General features: G+C 37.4%; 1 protein-coding gene across 7 annotated transcripts in view; it reads right to left on the bottom strand.

Moving 5' to 3' along the window:
• Window positions 1–24,148, bottom strand: part of CPNE8 (copine 8) — a 272,491-nt gene that overhangs the window by 146,692 nt on the left and 101,651 nt on the right. For all 7 annotated transcript variants that reach the window (XM_086399950.1, XM_086399952.1, XM_086399951.1 and 4 more), the window contains one exon: window positions 16,530–16,606. In XM_086399950.1, coding sequence (XP_086256076.1) covers window positions 16,530–16,606 — 77 coding nt within the window. The remainder of the gene's footprint in view (window positions 1–16,529; window positions 16,607–24,148) is intronic.

Raw genomic sequence — 24,148 nt, 5'->3', positions numbered from 1 at the left:
TGACTGACAAGGCATTAATCTCCAAAATACACAAATAGCTCAAACAACTCAATATCAAATAAGTAAACAACCTAAACAAAATAGGGCAAAGGATCTAAATAGATATTTCTCCAACACATAGAGATAGTAAAAAATAACATGAAAAGATGCTCAACATCACTAATTATTCAAAGTGAAAGTGAAGTCGCTCAGTTGTGTCTGACTCTTTGCAACTCAATGGACTGTAGCCTATCAGGCTCCTCCCTCTGTCCATGGGATTTTCCAGGCAAGAGCACTGGAGGGGGTTGCCATTTCCTTCTCCATTTCTTTATCCACTAATTATAAGATCCATTTCCTTATCTACTAATTATTAGATAAATACAAATTAAAATTACAATGAGGTATTACCTCACATCAATCAGAGCACCGTTCTGTCACTAAGTCATGTCTGACTCTTTGTAACCCCATGGACGGCAGCCACCAGGCTTCCCTATCTTTCACTATCTCCAAGAATTTCCTCAGATTCATGCCCATTGAGTTGATGGTGTTATCTAAACATCTCAACCTCTGCTAGTCCCTTCTCCTTTTGCCTTCAATCTTTCCCAGCATCAGAGTCTTTTCCAGTGAGTTGGCTCTTGATATCAGGTGTTTTTTGTTTGTTTTTTCCCCCAATGGACTTGAATAAGAAAGGATGATAAAGAATTTAAAACAAACAAACAAACAAAAATAGTGTGAAAGGAAGAGGGACAAAACAACCTGTGAAGGGAGAAGCTATTTAGTTAGCTAGAATCGGTATATTTTTTAAAAAAACAATAAATTCATGCAAGTGACTGCTAATATATGTTGGGATCTAGATCTAGTAGAAATGTCAGTTTACTAAATCATCTTCTGTGTTTAGTCTTTCATCAGAGTCAACCAAAGAACTTATTCTCAAGGCAACCATGAGAATTTCTCTCTCTCTCAAAGTTGCTCAGTTGTGTCTGACTCTTTTCAACATCATAGACTGAAGCCCGCCAGGCTCTTCTGTCCATGAAATTCTGGCAAGAATACTGGAATGGGTAGCCATTTCCTTCTCCAGGGGATCTTCCCAACCCAGTGATGGAACCCTGGTCTCCCACATTGCAGGCAGATTCTTTACCATCTGAGCCACCAGGGAAGCCATGAGAATCTACTTGTACCTAAAATGAAACCATAGCCTAATCAAAGCTAAATATTCACAAAAGTTGCTCTGAAAAAAAAAAAAAAAAAAAAACAGAAAAAAAGAAGGGAAGAAAGGAGGGAGGATGAGAGGAAAACACTAACAGGATGTTTAATACTCTCTCCTTTTTAAACTTCGAAAAGGAAGAAAGCAATATTTTTAGTAATGGAGGCAAGTCATCTGCCATTACTGAATGGAAGAAGTAACCAGGAAAGAACATCATGTAGTGACTTGTTAGCACATTGTGAACTCAAACTGAATGATTCTCCAGAAGATGCAGAAAAAAACTGATAAACTTACTTACTACTATCTAAAACCAGATATGGATTTCTTATTTCCAACTTATGAACTTCCTATTAAGACTGTGTTGGCTCTGAGAAAATTTAACACTGCCTCTAGAGAAGAGTACATTAATCTTAGTTGACCACAGAAAGAGTTACTGCTGTCCCCCTAGAGTGAAGACTGGGGGCACTGGGAAGCCACATTCTTAATAGCCACAGGAAAGAAAGAGTTTCAGTGCACATCCTAAGGAAGACTAATCAATAGCAGATAAGTCTTCATACCCAGGTAGGTGCAAGAAGGAGAAACTGCTAGAGAGATGTGTACTGTTTACCTCAAGGAAAAATTGGACATTAGACTATGATTGTAGAAGAGTTGTGTGGTTGAGAAATAGTGAGAAGGACTTCATCCTTGAAATGATCTGGGTCAGAATGGGTGTCCCTTCAAAGCTCTTTTCACCATCCAGAGACACTTTTTACTTTTGTATTAAAAAAAGTAATAATAAAATTTACTTAAAAGTTACACATAGATATATCCATTTGTTGAAGGTAATACAGGGCTACAGTGAAGTGCATGGATTCAGAAGTCAAACAACCTTTTGTCATTGTTGTTCAATCACTCAGTTCTGTCCAACTCTTTGCAGCTCCATAAACTGCAGCACGCCAGGCTTCCCTACCTTCAACATCACCTGAAGCTTGCTCAAACTCATGTCCATTGAGTCTGTGATGCCATCCAACCTTCTCGTCCTCTATCATCCCCTTGTCCTCCTGCATTCAATCTTTCTCAGGATCAGGGTCTTTTCTAATGAGTCAGCTCCTTGTATCAGGTGGCCAAAGTATTGGAGCTTCAGCTTCAGCATCAGTCCTTCCAATGAATATTCAACACTGATTTCCTTTAGGATGGACTGGTTGGATCTCCTTGTAGTCCAAGGGACTCTCAAGAGTCTTCTCCAAAACCATCATTCAAAAGCATCAATTCTTCAGCACCCAGCCTTCTTTATGTTCCAACTCTCACATCCATACATGACTATTGGAAAAACTATAGCTTTGTCTAGATGGATCTTTGTGGGCAAAGTAATATCTCTGCTTTTTAATATGCTGTCTAGGTTGGTCATAATTTTTCTTCCAAGAAGCAAGTGTCTTTTAATTTCATGACTGCAGTTACCATCTGCAGTGATTGTGGAACCCAAGAAAATAGTTTGTCACTGTTTCCATTGTTTCCCCATCTATTTGCCATGAAGTGGTGGGACAGATGCCATGATCTTCATTTTTCTAAGTTGAGTTTTAAACCAGCTTTTTCACTCTCCGCCTTCACTTTCATGAAGAAGCTCTTTAGTTCCTCTTTACTTTCTGCCAAAGAGTGGTGTCATCTGCATATCTGAGGTTATTGATATTTCTCCTGGCAATCTTGATTCCAGCTTGTGCTTCCTCCAGCCCAGCATTTCTCATGATGTACTTTGCATACAAGTTAAATAAGCAGGGTGACAATATACAGCCTTGATGTACTCCTTTCCCAATTTGGAACAAGCCCATTGTTCCATGTCCAGTTCTAATTGTTGCTTCTTGACTTGCATACAGGTTCTTCAGGAAACAGGTAAGGTGGTCTGGTATTCCTAACTCTTTAAGAAATTTCCATAGTTCGTTGTGATCCACACAGTCAAAGGCTTTAGCATAGGCAATGAAGCAGAAGTAGATGATTTCTCGGAATTCTCTTGTTTTTTCCATGATCCAAATTATGTGGGCAATATGATCTCTGATTCCTCTCTTTTTCTAAATCCATCTAGAACATCTGGAAGTTCTTTGTTCACATGCTGTTGAAGCCACACTTGGAGAATTTGAGCATTACTTTGGTAGAGTGTTAAATGAGTGCAACCGTGTGGTAGTTTGAATATTTTTTGGCATTGCTTTTCTTTGGGATTGAAATGAAAACGGATCTTTTCCAGTCCTGTGGCCACTCTGTGTTTTACAAATTTGCTGGTATATTGAGTGCAGCACTTTAACAGCATCATCTTTTAGGACTTGAAATAGCTCAGCTTCAATTCCATCACCTCCACTAGTTTTGTTCATAGTGATGCTTCCTAAGGCCCACTTGACTTCACACTTCAGGATGTCTGACTCTAGGTGAGTGATCACACCACTGTCATTATCTGGGTCATTAAGATCATTTTTTTTATAGTTCTTCTGTGTATTCTTGCCACCTCTTCTTAGTATCTTCTGCTTCTGTTAGGTCCATACCGTTTCTGTCCTATATTGTGCCCATCTTTGTATGAAATGTCTTCTTGGTATCTCTAATTTTCTTGAAGAGATCTCTAGTCTTTTCCATTCTATTGTTTTCCCATATTTCTTTGCTTTGTTTACTTAGGAATGTCTTCTTATATCTCCTAGGTATTTTTTGTAACTCTGCATTCAGATAGGTATATCAGATGTGCATATTTAACCTTTATTTGTATGTTAGTTTCACCAGAGTCCTTGTTTCAGTGCATCTTCTAATGAACCTCATAATGGTTCTATGAGAGAAATTACTATATGTATTAGCTGGCAGAATAACTAATGACTAAATAAGAAAACCATAGTAAAGCAATGCTCAAAATTCTCCAAGCCAGGCTTCAACAATATGTGAACCATGAGCTTCCAGATGTTCAAGCTGGATTTAGAGAAGGCAGAGGAACCAGAGATCAAATTGCCAACATCCACTGGATCATCGAAAAAGCAAGGGAATTCCAGAAAATCACCTATGTCTGCTTTATTGACTATGCCAAAGCCTTTGTGTGGATCACAAGAAACTGTGGAAAATTCTGAAAGAGATGGGAATACCAGACCACCTGACCTGCCTCTTGAGAAATCTGTATGCAGGTCAGGAAGCAACAGTTAGAACTGGACATGGACCAAAAGACTGGTTCCAAATAGGAAAAGGAGTTCGTCAAGGCTGTATATTGTCACCATGCTTATTTAACTTATATGCAGAGTACATCATGAGAAACCCTGGGCTGGATGAAGCACAAGCTGGAATCAAGATAGCCAAGAGAAATATCTATAACTCAGATATGCAGATGACACAACCCTAATGGCAGAAAGTGAAAAAGAATTAAAGAGCTTCTTCATGAAAGTGAAAGAGGAGAGTGAAAAAGTTGGCTTAAAACACAACATTCAGAAAATGAAGATCATGGCATCCAGTCTCATCCCTTCATGGAAAATAGATGGGGAAACAGTGGAAACAGTGCCAGACTTTATTTTTTGGGGCTCCAACATCACTGCAGATGGTGACTGCAGCCATGAAATTAAAAGACGCTTACTTCTTGGAAGAAAAATTATGACCAACCTAGACAGCATATTAAAAAGCAGAGATGCTACTTTGCCAACAAAGATCCATCTAGTCAAGGCTATGGTTTTTCCAGTAGTCATGTATGGATGTGACAGTAGGACTATAAAGAAAGCTGAGCACCAAAGAATTGATGCTTTTGAGCTGTGGTGTTGGGGAAGACTCTTGAGATTCCCTTGGACTGCAAGGAGATCCAACCAGTCTATCCTAAAGGAAATCGGTACTGAATACTCATTGGAAGGACTGATGTTGAAGCTGAAACTCCAATACTTTGGCCACCTGATGCGAAGAGCTGACTCATTTGAAAAGACCCTATTGCTAGGAAAGATTGAAGGTGGGAGGAGAAGGGGATAACAGAGGATGAGATGGTTGGATGCCATCACCAACTCAATGGACATGAGTTTGAATAAACTCCGGCACTTGGTGATGGACAGGGAGGCCTGGTGTGCTGCAGTCCGTGGGGTTGCAAAGAGCTGGACAGGACTGAGTGACTGAACTGAACTGAATTAAACTAAGAACTCAATCAAGTTAGGCCCTGATATTATTTAAAATAAAACAATTCACCACTCCATCTCACTTGCTTTCATGATAAAGAACCTATTGAGTCTAAGCACAGGAACTGAGGTAATCCCCACATGTTTGTTCCAAACATTGATTTCATCAGTATGTTAGAATTTAGACCAAGATGCTTATGGGCAAGGCACCAGTTACCTTGCTTAATTGTAGAACTAATATTCCAAGCCTGCATTTTTCAACTCCAGAATTAGCAAATTAAGACCATATACAGAAGGGAAGTAGGAAGAAAGGAGCAATGAAGAAGAAGAAACTGATTTCTTTGGAAGATTTACACCAATGTGGTATCTAAACATTGTCATTGCAGTTACCCTTTAGAAACTCACCCAAAATTAAAATTAAGTAAAACTAAGAATGTTTATTCAATAAAGGCAGGTACTATATAATTTAGAAACCATCTTTCAAAATAATGGAGAAGGAAATGGCAACCCACTCCAGTATTCGTGCCTGGAAAATCCCATGGATGGAGGAGCCTGGCTGGTTACAGTCCATGGGGTTGCAAAGAGTGCGACATGACTGAGAAACTAACACACACTTTCAAAATAACACAGATCATGTCTCATCATTTCTTTCGTTCCATTAGGATTTTCCACCAGGTTATCAGCCCAACCCAGTAAGACTAGGCAAATACAAACAGAAGCAAAGTTTTGTAGATGATTACACTCTAGGTGAACACAAGCATCTACAACAGAAGACTGAAATGACCCATCACTCCTAAAGCTTACTGATCAGTGATAAACCTGGAAATGAATGATTTTCTTTTTGTCAGAATATGGTACACCCATCCACTCAACCTGGAAATGGATGATCCTTTCTTTGTAAGAATATGGTACATCTATCCACTCAGTTACTTGTATAAGAAATCTGAAAGTCATCCTTGAAATCTTCCTCTTGAACCAAGACTATCAACTTATCAACAATCAAGGCTATGATGATATAAAGAGTAATCAATGGAGAACTCAAATAATGCTTATTTGACCAGGTCAGAATACAGAATATCTGACCTGGTCAGAATATAGTTACAAATTACTTTTGTGGAAAAGTCTTAAGCTGTTCTCATGTTTCACAATTAGAAAAATAGTTTTTTCACCACAATAAAAAAGTTGCAAAAAATGTTCTTTGGAATGGATAATTCTTCAATATTTAACTTTTCATACATGATATTATTTCCATCATTTTTTCAGGAACAAAGCCCATTCTTAAAAACAACTTGCATGACAAAAAAAAAAAAAAAAAAATCAGCCTTCAAAGTATGTTTTTAATCTGTTCATTTCTCCTTATCTTCTTAGTCTGGAGTACTTGTCTTCTCCAAACTAGATTATTTCATCAATAATTAAATAGCTGATAATTCTTTTAATCACCCACAATCTTCTTCTACAAAGAAGGGAATGAACATCTTTGAATAAAAATCATGAATTTTTCAACTGCATCTATGATAAAATTCAAAGTATTAAAAACAGCCTAATTTTTAGTCTGTACCTTAATTTTCATAGCTTAAGTGCATGTTATAGCCTTTCAGTCATGTCTCAGTCTTTGTGACCCCATGGACTGAAAGCCCATCAGGTTCCTCTGTTCATGGAATTCTCCAGGCATGAATACTGGAATGGGCTGCCATGCCCTTCTCTGTTTCATAGTTTATATCAATATGTAATTATACTTATTTGTCATTATTTTTCAATGACTAAATGGAACACTCCATGAGACAGCATGGAAGGAAGATTATTGAGTGAGTCAATTTAAGAGACTTTTCTTAAAAGATATTGACTATATTTAATAATGACAAAAACAATAATAATAACCACTATTAAGTGTTTATTAAATTCCAGTGTTATCCATGACAAATGTATTATATTAAGTATTTCTACTTCTTAACAACAATCCTTTTGAAAGTGTATTATTCATATGTTTCAGATGAGGAAACTGGAGCTCAGGAATTTTAAGTAATTTCCTCGAATTATATATCTATGAAACCCATGTCTGATTGCCCCCAAAGTTTATGTATTATCAACTTCACTATGGTGGCTATTTACTTATCTATAGACTAAATTCTTCATATTAAAAATGTGACATATCCCCTGTCCCTGGGATTCTCCAGGCAAGAACACTTGGAGTGGGTTGCCATTTCCTTCTCATATTCATGAAAGTGAAAAGTGAAAGTGAAGTCGCGCAGTCCTGTTTGACCCTCAGCGACCCCATGGACTGCAGCCTTCCAGGCTCCTCCGTCCATGGGATTTTCCAGGCAAGAGTACTGGAATGGGGTGCCATTGCCTTCTCCGAGACTAAATTCTTCATACTAAAAATGTGACATATATATATGTGTGTGTGTGTATGTATATATATATATATAAAACACAAATGTATCAATTTGTAATATTACATAGCAAGTTAGTAGCAGAGTTGGGATTTTAAACATCATCTGATTCCCAGACCCATATTTTTTCTAACAAAATAAACCAGACAGAGTAACTGTATCAATCTAATTTTTAGAGAACTTAATAAAATCAAGAAGACTTTGAAAGTCAAAATTTCATCCCAAGTTGACTATATTTTCATATGCAAAAGTTGCACAATAAAGACATGCACTGCTTTATTGTAAATTTGTATGTGGCTCACCTTTAAGACTAACCATTCTTCTATCCTTCTTTGTACTCCTCTTCTTCCTCATGTTGATTCTTGACCTTTACATACACTTACCACCTCAGCATAGCATTCAGGGCAAGGCTACATTTGAGACAGATCTCTAAGCCAACGCTTTAAGGTTCTAAGGTCTCCCTCAAGCCCTATTCTTTTATTTGAATCTTCTGCCTTACTTTCAAGCTCTCTTTCTGGTTTATTCCTCTTCCCAGATTTCTCCTGTTGAACTTAAGCATATAATGGGCTCTACCCATGTGGCTCAGCTGGTAAAAAATCCGCCTGCAATGCGGGAGACCCGGGTTCGATCCCTGAGTTGGGAAGATCTCTGGAGAAGGGAAAGGCTACCCACTCCAGTATTCTGGCCTGGAGAATTCCGTGGACTAGTTCACGGGTCGCAAAGAGTCGGACACGACTGAGCGACTTTCACTTTCACTTCATTTCACCCTTGAACTCTATGTTAGAACTGAGATTCCAATATCAATCAGACAACTAAAAGCTACTCTTCCAATTATCACCTGCCTTCAAGTTCCTATCTCTGTACTCTTCACACCTCTTAGGACACTCATGAATCCCTCTTGGATCCCTCCTTTATTTCTACTCATTGCCAGGTCACAAGCTGCTATAGTCAACCTATAAAGAACATAACCTTTCCCTGTAGCCAAAAGAGCTCTTGATTCCATAACCCCTGGAATTTCCCGTCTTCCCCAGAGTAAGAATCTTCTTTCTAACCACAACTTGTCCCTACCTTTTTACTTGATTCTTTTATTTGGAATCAGTCAAGTCTGGATGTGAGTAACAGGAACAAACAGGTATATTACATTATAAATATAATAAATGCTTTCCTTCCAGAGAGACAATGGCAATCATTATTAAACTGGTGCTGATGCTAGTATTTTGGAAGGTTTTGCAGTACCATGAATGAGATCTCTAAAGATAGAGGTTCTCTGACAGATTTCTCTGAAGAAAACTGGCTATAATCTCACAGCATGAGAAAACACACTGCTGAGTGGGTTTAATGGTACATAATAAAGGGATGACGTAAAGTGGATGAGTCATAGGAAGACACAGTAAATGTTGCAGATAAATTAAGCAGCACAAGACTCACTTCAGGAGTTCACAGAAAAGATTCAAGTGTAGGATGGAATACAAGAAATGTAAAAAATGTGTTTGCTTAAACATGAATCCAACAGGAAACACTGTTGGAAATTATGAAAATTATGAGATACTAGGAATTCTTCAACACCAATTTTTAAAAATTCCACATAAAATTTCCTATAAAATGCTAAAAATTAATTTTATTCTCATAAAAATGAGAAAAATCTACTTTTAAAAGTGACAGCAGTAACTAAAACACAGAAAATGAATTGAATAAGTTGAATAAGTTTATATTCAAATTCTGATTATTTAATAGGTTATCAAGCTATGTCCAAGAAACCATTTTTCCTTTTTAGTCAACATAACAATTTTCAAAGTCTTGATTAATAATAAATAATTTAAAGCTCTAGCATTGTTCAGTGCATAGGAGAAGGAAATGGCAACCCACTCCAGTGTTCTTGCCTGGAGAATACCAGGGACAGGGGAACCTGGTAGGCTGCCGTCTATGGGGTCACACAGCAGCAGCAGCAGCATTGTTCAGTCACTCAGTCATGTCCTACTCTTAGCCACCCCATGGACTGCAGCATGCCAGGCTTCCCCGTCCTTCGCCGTCTCCCAGAGCTTGCTCAAAACTCATGTCCATTGAGTCAATGATGCCATCCAACAATCTCATCCTCTGTCAACCTCTTCTCCTGCCTTCAATCTTTCCCAGCATCAGGGTCTTTTCTAATGTGTCAGCTCTTCACATTGGTGGCCAAAGTATTGGAGTTTCAGCTTCAGCATTAGTCCTTCTAATGAATAATAAGGATTGACTGGTTTGAGCTCTTTGCTGTACAAGGGACTCTCAAGAGTCTTCTCCAAAACTGCAGGTCAAAAGCATCAATGTTTCAGTGCTCAGTCTTCTTTATGGTCCAACTCTATATGGACCTTCGTCAACAAACTGATGTCTCTGCTTTTTAATATGCTGCCTAGGTTGGTCAGCTTTTATTCCAAGGAGCAGGCATCTTTTAATTGTGTGGCTGCAGTTAGCAACTGCAGTGATTTTGGAACCCAAGAAAACAAAGTCTGTCACCGTTTTCATTGTTTCCCCATCTATTTGACATGAAGTGATGGGACGAGATAACATGATCTTCATTTTTTGAATGTTGAGTTGTTAGACAACTTTTTCATTCTCTTCATTCACTTTCATCAAGAGGCTCTTTGGCTCCTCTTCACTTTCTGCAATAAGGGTGGTGTCATCTGCATATCTGAGGTTACTGATATTTCTCCCAGCAACCCTGATTTCAGCTTGTGCTTCATAAAGCCTGGCATTTCACATGATGTACTCTGCATATAAGTTAAATAAGCAGGGTGACAATATACAACCTAGACGTACTCTTTTCCCAATTTGGAACCAGTGCATTGTTCCATGTCCAGTTCTAACTTTTGCTTCTTGACTTGCATACAGGTTTCTGAGGAGGCAGGTGAGGTGGTCTGGTGTGCCCATCTCTTTAAGAATTTTTCACAGTTTGTTGTCATCCACACAGTCAAAGAATTTTGAGTAGTCGATGAAGCAACATGTGTTTTTCTGGAATTCACTTGCTTTTTCTATTATCCAACAGACATAGGCAATTTGATTCTGTTGTTCCTCTGCCTTTTCTAAATCCACCTTAAACATCTGGAAGTTCTTTGTTCATGTACTTTTGAAGCCTGGCTTGGCGAATTTTGAGCATTACTTCACTAGCGTGTGAAATGAGTGCAATTGTGTGGTAGTTTGAACATTATTTGGCATTGCCGTTCTTTGGGACTGGAATGAATACTGAGCTTTTCCAGTCCTATGGCCACTGCTGAGTTTTCCAGATTTGCTGGCATATTGAGTGCAGCACTTTAACAGCACCATCTTTTCAGATTTGAAATAAATCAGTTGGAATTCCATCACCTCTACTACCTTTGTTCATGGTAATGCTTCCTAAGGTCCACTTGACTTCACACTCCAGGATGTATGGGTCTAGGTAAGTGATCACACCATTGTGGTTATCTGTGTCATGAAGATCTTTTTTGTATAGTTCTTCTGTGTATTCTTGCCACCTCTTCTTAATATCGTCTGCTTCTGTTAGGTCCATACCATTTCTGTCCAAATCCATCTTTGCATGAAATGTTTCCTTGATATCTCTAATTTTCTTGAAGAGATCTCTAGTCTTTCCCATTCTATTGTTTTCCTCTATTTCTTTGCATTGTTTACTTAGGAAGGCTTTCTTATCTCTCCTTGCTATTCTTTGGAACTCTGCATTCGGATGGGTATATCTTTCCTTTTCTCCTTTGCCTTTAACTTCTTTTCTCAGCCATTTGTAAGGTCACCTGAAACAGGCATTTTGCCTTTTTGTATTTCTTTTTCTTGTGAATAGTTTTGACCACCACCTCCTGTACAAGGCCCTGAACCTCCCTGCATAGTTCTTCAGGCACTCTATCAGATCTAATCCGTTGAATCTGTTTGTTACTTCCATTGTATAATCATAAGGGATTTGATTTAGGTCATACTGATTGGCCTAGTGCTTTTCCCTACTGAATTCAATTTAAGTGTGAATTTTGCCATAAGGAGTTCATGATCTGAGCCACAGTCAGCTCCTGGTCTTGTTTTTGTTGACTGTATAGAGCTTCTCCATCTTCAACTGCAAAGAATATAGCCAATCTGGTTTCAGCATTGAGCCTCTGGTGATGTCCATGTGTAGAGTCTTCTCTTGTGTTGTTGAAAGAGGGTGTTTGCTATACCCAGTGTGTTCCCTTGGCAATTTGGCAGTCCCTTGGCACTGGTCATACTAAAATTCCAGGTTTCACATTTAACATCATTTTTAAAAAGGCCATCTCTGAGGGTATATTATCACACAACTGCAACTAAGAAGCGACAGACATTCTTCTCAATACCTTAGCCAAAAATAATTTAAACTAGGCCATTTATAGAGAAGAAAACAAGGGAATATTTTTAATAACTTATAATATAAATGAGATACTATTTGGAAAACAAAACTCTAATCTAAAACACTAAATCATTTGAATCATGTTAAGATAAATAATATATGGGACACAAGTTCACAATGAGCCATTTGTATTAATTGCAGGTAGATTATCTGCCTCAGGGGGTGTCCTGTGCTACTATTCTTAAGTCTATACCTAACCACACACAAAAAATTGCCTAACTCTTGAACAAAATTGCCAAAGGTAATAGCTGCAGGAGAGTTTACAAATTTTCTATCTCCAGCTGTGAGAAATAGACCATGAAAACATCTTTAATGACCATCCTGCAATATTATCTTTGCCCTAAACAGCTAAGTCTGGCTAGAGCTGTTCACAAGGGAGATGAAAGATGGGAGAAAGCAAAACGGACTATGAGAAATAGATTTAAGATCTGCATGTTAAATATATATTATACTATTTGTCCAATATGAACTTCATCATTTCTACCAGGCTTTCATTTATTCCACTGTTTTTATATATCATGTGATAAAACAAGAAATCTTTAGAAGTTATCAGGGAAAATACTTTCCTGACTTTGCATCAACTCCAGTACCCAACCTGGCTCTATCTTTTCTTCCAAAGCCATTCCCTTCTGCACTGAAATGCCATATCTTCCAATCTTCCCATCTCTCCCTACCATCTATCCATTAGATTTGTTCAAAATAGTCAAATACATGGAAAAAAGGTGGCACTGATCAGGAGATAGCAGGAAAAAGTGTGGAATCTGAATACATCCATGGAGGGCACCAGCTGCTATGAAGCCTTACTTAGACACTATGAGCAATACAGCTTCACTTTTGTCCTCAACCAGCAAACCATGCTCTTTCAAACAAAAACTATGAATAGTTTAGATTGCTTTTCATTTGAAGTTGAGGTAAAGAGGTGGCATGCCATTTGAATAGAAGTTGTATCTTTTTTCAAAGAACTTGAACTTCCAAGACCCAGGACAGAATGCTTAGCCAGTGTACCTGGTTCTTTAATTCACATGTTCCCCTTTCTCTAGACAAATACCTTTCTCATAGCTAGAGCTTTTATTTTTATTTATTTTTTTTAAATTTAAATTTATTTATTTTAATTGGAGGTTAATTACTTTACAATATTGTATTGGTTTTGCCATACATCAACGTGAATCCACCACAGGTATACACGTGCTCCCCATCCTGAACCCCCCTCCCACCTCCCTCCCCGTACCATCCCTCTGGGTTATCTCAGTGCACCATAGCTAGAGTTTTTAAAGCTTCCCACGTGGCACAGTGGAAAAGAATCCAACTGCCAGTGCAGGAGTCACAAGAGACATGGGTTTGATTCCTGTCAGGAAGATCCCCTGAAGTAGGAAATGGCAACTCACTCCAGTATTCTTGCCTGGAAAATTCCATGGACAGAAGAGCCTTGTGTGCTATACTCCATAGGGTTACAAAGAGCCATACATGACTTAGCACAGATACACACACACAGAGTTTTTAATAAAAGCCAGTATTTTCTCAAGTAAGAGGGTGGGTGACTACAAAATATTTGTTTGTGTGTTTTATCTAATCCAGTATCCACCTGGGTTGGAGTAACTGCTCAGGTGAGAGAACATGTTACCTGATGTTTTGATGAGTAAGTCCAAAATATCCTTCTGCTAGCAAGCTAAATGTATTCACTTGTACTGTTGTACTGTCCTATTTCTGATTAATCTCCTCAGAATCCTCTCATCCCTTTCCTCTGTTCTCTTTATCTCAAGTATCTAATTTAATTCCTTCATGTAATAGGCCACCACTCTACAATTCTTATAGTTTCTTCTTTGGTTCTTTTGGTAGCCAATTTATTTGCTATACTCAAACTCTACACTTCATTACCCATTTAGTACTAACACTTGCCTAGCTAAACTTATTTAGAAAATCAAAACATTTTCCACAATTTTAACAATAAGCCCTTATTGTTTCAGCCCCTTCCTTAATGTGAATGTATCTGGTAAGGTTGCCCAATAAAGCCTAAGGGAGACTTTGAATATAAGGTTAGTTACACATACTTAAAAAGTGAATGAATTACATCTTTTTCAATAAGGTATAATATTAACACTTATGATAAACTTGACTAAATTACAAAATATCCTATAGATAAAACATGCAGTTGTAATGATCCATGTTGTCTGAAAAGGTTCCCAAGGTTTTGCTTCATTTGTGCTACTCCAGCCTCAGCAGAAGCTTAGAAAAATCTAAAGAGCATTTTACCCTTTCTGATTATGTAAAATCATTATGACTCAATTGTGGGCAAATACTCCCTACAATTGGCATATTCTGCCAATCATTACTCCAGGAATCTTCACTCCATAGCATGAATTTGCTTCTGTTGGTCTTGTGTAGTAGAACTTACTGAATTAGTTGAATAAGGACCACATCTTATACTACATTCTATTTATGACATACCCCAGTCAATATAATAACAACTTTTTGCACATTTCAAGACTAACATTTTTTATTATTTATTTATCTTTCAAGGCTAATATTTTGCATGTTTCCATCTGGTCAAAGCTATGGTTGTTCCAGTAGTCATGTATGGATGTGAGAGCTGGATTATAAAGAAAGCTGAGCACCAATGAATTGATGCTTTTGAACTGTGGTGTTGGAGAAGACTCTTGAGAGTCTCTTGGACTGCAAGGAAATCAAACCAGTCAATCCTAATGGAAATCAGGCCTGAATAGTCATTGGAAGGATTGATGCTGAAGCTGAAACTGCAGTACTTTGGCTACCTGATGCAAAGAACTGACTCACTGGAAAAGACCCCGATGCTGGGAAAGACTGAAGGCAGGAGGAAAAGGGGATGACAGAGGATGAGATGGTTGGATGGCATCACCAGCTTGATGAAGATGAGTCTGAGCAAGCTCTGGGAGTTGGTGGACAGGGAAGCCTGGCATGCTGCAGTCCATGGGTCACAAAAAGTAGGACACGATTGAGCGACTGAACTGAACTGTACTGAAGACTAACATAAAGCTGATTTTCCACTGGGAAAATTTTATGATATTTAAGAGTTTTCTGAAATGAATTATGATTTCCTTTTATGGAAAAAATAAAATGAAATAAAACTGTTTAATAAAATTAGCAATTTTAAAATATGAGTGAAATCTTAAAAATCTCTGTTCTGTTACTCTGAAATAAAAATTTTACATTTTTACTTCTTTTGTTTTCTCTCAGAGAATATTAAAGGCATAGTTAAGGTGGCATTGAATAGATAATACTGATTATTTCTTTTAGCAAAAGAAAGGGTGTTTTAGTAATTTTCTAAGAATGCTTATGGGCCTATCTCACTAGTCTAGACAATGCAATAAGAATTACATATGCTTAATAAAAATATTTATATTTTCTTTATAGATTATTTATCATTGGTTTATTTAAGTGAGCATAAATATATGTGAACCAAATCCTATAATCCTTCCAAATCCTACAGTGATATAAAAAACAAATTATATGTGAAAATAATGTTTAAAAGGCAGTTGGTATGCAAAAGCTTTCCTACTGATATTTCACAATAATTTTCTAAGAAAATCAAGTTATAAATAAAAGAAGTTAGAATTTATAGACTTCTTATTAACCTAAGAAAAACACATTAAGTATAACGTTTCATTATATACAGGGAATGTGAGAATGACACTTTAATCATTTCAATTTTTGATGTCAAAGGTGAATACATTTGATGGGTTTTGACATCATTATATTATGAGTTTGAGATTCTTAAAAGATTGGTGAAATAGAGACTTCAAAACTCCCCAAATCTTTAGACACTGTGGTTCAGTCTGCAGTTGCCTTAGATCTTCCTAGATCTTTTGATGTTTAAAAACAGTTAACTGAATCCAAAACATCAAAATTTAGGGATGGGAGAAGAAGGATGAAGAGAAGAGGAAAAGATTAGGGAGAATGTCTATAGTTTGTTTACTGTCTTATATGGAACTAGAGAAAATAGATCAGCCTATGCAATTAATCTGGAAAATAAACATTATTTCCATAACTGAAGGTGAATATGAAAAATATAATTCTTAGTGAACACCTTTTCTTAACATTTATACATTGCCTTCTTTTCAGACAAATTTTTCAGTAAAAATTATTATTAAAATCTCAATCACTAAACATGCATTTATTAAACATAAAAGGTGGTACTACATATACTCATTGGCCCAAAGAAGTAAAATCTTGTCTTTAAAAAGTACTGTATCTAAGAAATAATATTAAAACCAAAAGGAAGACAACATGTTTTCTTGCTTAAATTTTCTCATTTCATTTTGTGAACATTTTGTAGCATGGCATATGACAGCTGAAATACAAATTATCCTTTACAAAAATGTCAAAATGATTTGTTGGAGGTAAAAAAACTCAAGATTTTAAAACACAGTTTTGGTCTACAACCACATATTCATCAATTCCAAACTTTCAAAATAGAAAATGAAAAGTTAACATTTCATTGTCTAAAATTAAAAAAAAATACTTACACTATGGGCTTTTCCAGGCGACTTCCCTGTGAACCAACAATCTCCCCCAATGTACAAAACACTTGTCCCAGAAAGTCCTAAAATAGATAAAAAGATTAAGGCGCTTAAGTTCCCAAACTGTCTTTACGTATTCTGTACATCATATCTGCATTGTTTTCATTGTTAAGATATTGAATTCTCTAACTTCCAATAATAAACAAAATGAGTTCAAAATGCATGGATTTTAGCATATGATTGTCCCCTAAGTTTGCACAGCCTTCTATTCTTTTAATCACTAAGTTAGTTTGTTATTATGAGTGCTCAGACATTGTATTTGCTTTCTTTCTCTTTTTAAATTAAAATGAAAATGGAAAACAAGTTCCAGGATTTGAATTCACAACTGAATTGACTTGAGATGTCCCTGAAATTACTAAACTTTTGTCTGAGAAGGCAAATCAAAAACGCACAGGGCAGTGGTGGCTAACACTAACAGTGCTACTGGTTACAGAGAAGCAGTGTGATAGCACGGCTACAACCAGGATCCAGAGTCACACTGCCAGATGTCTATTCCAGCACGACCACTGACCATTTATGAAATGGCAGTTATTATGCTGTCCAGTTTCCTCAAACACGTAGTTGCCCCCTTAAAGAGCTATTGTGAGTTCAATGAGTTATTATTGCATGAGATGATATTTGTAGATACTAAGTGCCCCCAAATGGGTTAAGTATAATATTAAGTCTTATTTTCAAGACTCAGAATAATCCTGCAAAATGAGAGGTTTCTTACTAATACTATTAATAAATTTCACATATAAAGAAACTAATCATCTAAGAGGTTTTCCTTCATGTTTTAAGCAGTCAATGAATAGCAGAGATAAAACTAACCCAGATATTCTGATTCAAGACTGAAATACTGCCTAAAGATTTGAATATCATAAATACAGTGCAACTCCCCATGTTAATAAAATAAGGGTTCCAACACCATCCAGATATGTGCGTCAAGAAAACAGAGGTGGTTCAGGGAGAAGCATATCATTGCCTGTGTATGATCCCAAGCTGCCTTAAAGGAGAAAGTGGGAGATCTGTCTAAACTGTACTGTGAACTGGCCTAGGAAAATCCCTAAGAAAGAATGATAGCAAACAAAATGCTGCTTTAAGTTTTACTAAATAAAACTTTTAAATACCTAACAAGCCACAAAAGTAAAAACTGTGTTATTCACAGGAAGCTGCCCTAAATCTCATGAGAGAAAAAAAGGCCACTGTAGACTAGGACAATCAAGGGAATATTTTTCCAAAGTACATAACAAGCCACAAAAGTAAAAACTGTGTTATTCACAGGAAGCTGCCCTAAATCTCATGAGAGAAAAAAAGGCCACTGTAGACTAGGACAATCAAGGGAATATTTTTCCAAAGTACATAAGCCTTGAGAGCCATATAGGATTCAGACTATGAATAGGAGAGTTGGAGCATTGCAGTCCTAGAGAATAAATCAGAATAACAGACAAGAGTACTATGAAAAAAAGAGCAGACCTTAAATAAAGGGCAGAAACAGAGATGAAGAACCAATACTGTGGTGAGCCCTCTTGGCCAAGCCAAAAAAAAAAAAAAAAAAAAAGCCTTAGAAGCAATTGGCAGCCTTTCAGCAACCTTTCAGCAAAGCAGGGACACCATTAGAACAATGGATTCACATGATTACTTAGCTACCAACTTGCAGAAAGGACTGAGAAGTGAAGAAAAATCTGAAAGTCAGATCAATCAAAAGGCTACAGTAGTTAATAAGAAGCAAAGTGTTAAGTCTCAAGCTAAAGTTGTAAAAGACACTTGGGAAATGTGCAGAAAAATGTCAGGATTTGGTGTAAACTGTACTTGCACTTGGACCTCCCAAGTGGCAACAGGGGTAAAGAACCTGCCTGCCAATGCAGTGAGACATAAGAAATGTGGATCTGATCCCTGGGTTGGGAAGATTCCCTGGAGAAGGGAATGAGAACCCACTTCAATATTCTGGCCTGGAGAATCCCATGGACAGAGGAGCCTGGAGGGCTACAGTCCAGCACGTTGCAAAGAGTCAGACATGACTGAAGTGACTTAGCACATGGATACTTGTACATAGTGGGGGTGGGGCAATGAAGAGAGGGAGAAAGAAAATAAATCTGGATTTGGATCTTGATTGCTGACAGAATATCAATACTTTCATTAAACTGCAAATCATTTTAAATTTTGCTTTCAAGTAAGTAAAATGTACTTCAGATAAAGGCCCGACACATTTAAACTAAATATCCTTAAAAATAACATGTCTTTGCCAACTTCATAACAGACTTTACAGAAGTGTCTAAGGATTTTTAAAAACAAACATAACTTTTTCTAAGTCACACTGTACATGAGAGCTTGATACTAAAGATTTGAAATGTCATTGGTCTTCTAGATCAGCAGCAAAATATACATGGGGATTCTAGAACTGTTTTCTAAGGATATTAATATTGATGGGCAGCTGCTCATTCTGCATATTAAATGGATTTTGTCAATAAAAGAACAAGTCTCATTAAAAGCTTTTCACTGCTGTAGTAACTCAAGAAAACAGAACAGATATATTGAACATTCCATATTAGAGTCCACATATATAATTTAGCATAGAACACATGCATACCATCATAACTGAACTAAAAGGAAATAAAAATAATAAAATCAATAAAATGAGCATCAAAAAGATGCAGTGTGGACTGAAACATTTTATTGCTACTGCAATAAAGTAGCTACTGCTACTGCAATCTCTGCCCCTAAATATTATGGTACTTATGTAATTGTTTTACATCTGCCTATGTTCGTGTAGTCGTGATATGCATACAATCCATGTGCTATTCATAATGCAAAAATCAGCACATAATATTTAATATTTGTCAACTACTCCTTGTGTTGGAAAAGGTCTACTGAATCCATTTTTCAGCCAGTGTCAGGGAATGTTTAATTTTAAGGAGTCCTGTATGTTGTTTTCTGTTCCTCAAGGGCCCTCTGTTCTTTATCAGTTCCTGGAAAACAGGAACGAGCAGAGCTGCACGCAGTTCTCAGGACTGAGGTCATGAGACAGAAAGCATATGTGGATTCCTTTCAGTAACTTTTTACTTTTCTGTAAAACTACTTAATCATATTCCTATTTCTCAAGACATGGATTGTCTTCCGGCCCTGTGACGATTGTTATTCCACTAGTTACTGTTGTCATGGCCCTGTGACGATTGTTATTCGCTTAGTCACTGTAGTTATGCATCTGGTTTCGGTGTTTTTGCTCAAATTTATTTTTTGCCTAAAGCTTCCTTGTATAACAATATATACACACATGCTGCCATGAATAAAGCACCCTTGTTTCACTCGAGACTTGGGTCCCCCACGTCCTTCTTTTCATCACTTTCTTTTCCTCGACTTCAGTCCCCAGGTCCCGGTCGGTAAAGACCACAAGTCAGCTCAATGGTCTACATTCCCTATGCATTTTACACAATACTAGTAACTCATTCAGGCAGTTCAGCTTAGTGTCACAGTCATGTCTGACTCTTTGTGACTCCATCACTAAAACTAGAGCTTGCTCAAACTCATATTCATCGAGTCGGTGATGCCATCCAATCATCTTATCCTCTGTTGATCCCTTTTCCCCATGCCTTCAATCTTTCCCAGCATCAGGGTCTTTCCCAGTGAGTCAGTTCTTCCCATCAGGTGGCCAAAGTATTGGAGTTTCAACTTGAGCATCAGTCTTTCCAATGAATATTTAGGAATGATTTCCTTTAGGATGGACTGGTTGGATCTCCTTGCAGTCCAAGGAATTCTCAATAAGAGTCTTTGCCAACACTACAGTTCAAAACCATCAATTCTTACACACTCAGCTTTCTTTATACTCCAATTCTCACATCCATACATGACTACTGGAAAAACCATAGCCTTGACTAGATGGACCTTTGTCGGCAAAGTAATGTCTCTGCATTTTAATATGCTCTCTAGGTTGGTCATAGCTTTTCTTTCAAGGAGCAAATGTCTTTTAATTTCATGGCTGCAGTCACCATCTGAGGTGATTTTCGAGCCCCTCGAAAAGAGTCTCTCACTGTTTCCATTGTTTTCCCATCTGTTTGTCATGAAGTGATGGGACTAGATGCCATGATCCTCATTTTTTTAATGTTTCATTTTAAGCCAAATTTTTTACTCTCCTCTTTCACTTTCATGAAGAGGCTCTTTAGTTCTTCTTTGCTTTTTGCCATAAGGGTGGTGTCATCTGCATATCTGAGGTTATTGAAATTTCTCCTGGCCATCTTGACTCCAGCCTGTAATTCACACAGCCCCACATTTCGCATGATGTACTCTGCATATAAGTTAAATAAACAGGGTAAAAATGTACAGCCTTGATGTACTCCTTTCCCAATTTTAAACCAGTCCATTGTTCCATATCCAGTTCTAACTGTTGCTTCTTGAACTGCATACAGATGTCTCAGGAGGCAGGTAAGGTGGCCTGGTATTCCCATCTCTTGAAGAATTTTCCACAGTTTGCTGTGATCCACATAGTCAAAGGCTTTGGCGCAGTCAATAAAGCAGAAGTAGATATTTTTATGACGCTTCCCTTGTAGCTCAGTTGGTAAAGAATCTGCCTGCAGTACAGGAGACCTGGATTTGATCCTTGGGTTGGGAAGATCCTCTGGAGGAGGAAATGGCAACCCACTCCAATATCCTTCCCTGGAAAATCTCATGGACAGAGGAGCCTGGTGGGTTGCAGTCCATGGGGTTGCAAAGAGTCAAGCACGACTGAGTGACTAACACTTAACACTTAGATATTTTTCTGGAACTCTCTTGTTTTGATGATCCAGTGGATGTTGACAATTTGACTTCTGGTTCCTCTGCCTTTTCTAAATCCAGCTTGAACATCTGGAAGTTCACAGTTCACGTACTGCTGAAGTGTGGCTTGGAGAATTTTGAGCATTACTTTGCTAGTGTGTGAGATGAGTGCAATTATGTGGTAGTTTGAACATTCTTTGGCATTGCCTTTCTTTGGGACTGGAATGAAAACGGACCTTTCTAGTCCTGTGGCCACTGATGAGTTTTCCAAAATTGCTGGCATATTGAGTGCAGCACTTTTACAGCATCATCATTTAGGATTTGAAATAGCTCAACTGGAATTCCATCGTCTTCACTAGCTTTGTTCCTAGTGATGCTTTCTAATTCCCACTTGACTTTGCATTCCAGGATGTCTGGCTCTAGGTGAGCGATCACACCATCGTGGTATCTGGATCATGAGTATCTTTTTTGTATAGTTCTTCTGTGTATTCTTGCCACCTCTTCTTAATATTTTCTGCTTTTGTTAGGTCCATAGCATTTCTGTCCTTTATTGTGCTCATCTTTGCATGAAATGTTCCCTTGGTATCTCTAATTTTCTTGAAGAGATCTCTAGTCTTTCCCATTCTATTGTTTTCCTCTATTTCTTTGCATTGATCACTGAGGAAGGCTTTCTTATCTCTCTTTGCTATTCTTTGGAACTCTGCATTCAAATGGGTATATCTTTCCTTTTCTCCCTTGCCTTTTGCTTCTCTTCTTTTCTCAGCTATTTGTAAGACCTCCTCAGACAATTGTTTTGCTTTTTGGCATTTCTTTTTCTTGGGGATCATCTGGATCACTGCCTCCTGTACAATGTCACAAACCTTTGTCTATAGTTCTTCAGGCACTGTCTATCAGATCTAATCTCTTGAATCTGTTTGTCATTTTCACTGTATAATTGTAACAGACTGGATTTAGGTCATACCTGAATGGTCTAATGGTTTCCCTAGTTTCTTCAATTTAAATCTGAATTTGGCAATAAGGAGTTCATGATCTGAGCCACAGTCAGATCCTAGTCTTGTTTTTGCTGAATGTATAGAGCTTCTCCATCTTTGGCTGCCAAGAATATAATCAATCTAATTTAGGTATTGAGAATCCGGTGATGTCCATGTGTAGACTCTCTTGTGTTATTGGAAGAGGATCTTTGCTATGACCAGTGTGTTCTCTTGGTAAAACTCTGCTAGCCTTTGCCCTGCTTCATTTTGTACTCTAAGGACAAATTTGCCTGTTACTCCAGGTATCTCTTGACTTCCTTCTTTTGCATTCCAGTCCCCTATGATGAAAAAGACAACTTTTTTGGGGTATAAGTTCTAGAAGGTCTTGTAAGTCTTCATAGAGTTCTTCAACTTCAGCTTCTTCAGCATTAATGGTTGGAGCATATACTTGGATTACTGTGATACTGAACGGTTTGCCTTGGAAACAGAGATCATTCTGTCATTCTTGAGATTGCACCCAAGTACTGCATTTCAGACTCTTTTGTCAACTCTGAGGGCTACTCCATTTCTTCTAAGGGATTCTTGCCCACAGTAGTAGATATAATGGGTAGTAGATATAATGAACTCTAAGTAAGTAGTAGTATATTAGTGTCCCTTAATGGATATTTTTAGATATTTGCTCTGTATTTAGATAGAGAAATAAAGACTAGCTAAAATAGAAACTGCTTTATTGTTTCTTATTATAGTGTTGCATTTCAGTTGATGAGCCACTATAATTAGATCATAATAGAATTTCCAGTAATAAATCCAAGTACTTTACTAGAACTCTAACAAACACATAGACCAAATACACTTTAGAGTGGCTGCTGCTGCTGCTGCTGCTAAGTTGCTTCAGTCATGTCCAACTCTGTACGACCCCATAGACAGCAGCCCACCATGCTCCCCCGTCCCTGGGATTCTCCAGGCAAGAACACTGAAGTGGGTTGCCATTTCCTTCTCCAGTGCATAAAAGTGAAAAGTGAAAGTGAGGTTGCTCAGTCATGTTCGACTCCTAGAGACCCCATGGACTGCAGCCTACCAGGCTCCTCCATCCATGGGATTTGCCAGGCAAGAGTACTGGAGTGGGTTGCCATTGCCTTGCAATTGAGAATGCTTCAAATAATTTCAACATATTAACTATAAGACTTTTAAAAAACTGACCAGGAGGTCAACAAATATCTGTTAAATGTATTCATCATTATTTTACAGTCTAAATAATATATGGATAGAACTTAGTTTTGAAGTCTGTTGAAATGTCTGTAAACCATATTGAACAAACCTAGACCACCTGTGTTTGTATTTTGACTGAAAGATTTATTAAAGCCTTTACCTTCAGTATTCTAATCTATAAAATAAATTTTACAAATAATATTTACAAATTAAATTGTTGGGAGATCCAAGTTAGATAACATATTCAAAACACTTAGAATAAATACCTGGAACATAGTAAGTATTTAATAAAAATATGCCTCCTCTCTCTTTCCCTACTTTCCTGGAATTAAAGAATATTACTATATGCTCTAAACGTTCCACTAGCCACTAGATTATAGTACTGGAAATATTATAAATATCTGAATAAAATAATATATTTTCTTTCCCAAACTGCTTTACATTCTTGGTCAGTACAAATGCTCATTTTGAGCATCATTATAAAATCCAAAAGTGTCTTATCTTATATGTTAAAGAAATGAAGACAGCCTCAGAGACCTCTGAGACAGCACTAAGAGCTCCAACATTCAAATCACAGGAGTCCCAGAAAAAGAAGACAAAAGGAAAGGGCATGAGAAAATATGTGAGGAGATTATAGTAGAAAACTTCCCTAAAATG

Source organism: Bos grunniens, chromosome 5, assembly GCF_055505025.1.
Source record: "Bos grunniens cultivar Pamir isolate PY7600 chromosome 5, Bosgru_T2T1.0, whole genome shotgun sequence".
Taxonomy (NCBI): domain Eukaryota; kingdom Metazoa; phylum Chordata; class Mammalia; order Artiodactyla; family Bovidae; genus Bos; species Bos grunniens.
The sequence above is the reverse complement of the archived record's forward strand: the minus strand, read 5'-3'. Positions and strand labels throughout refer to the sequence as shown.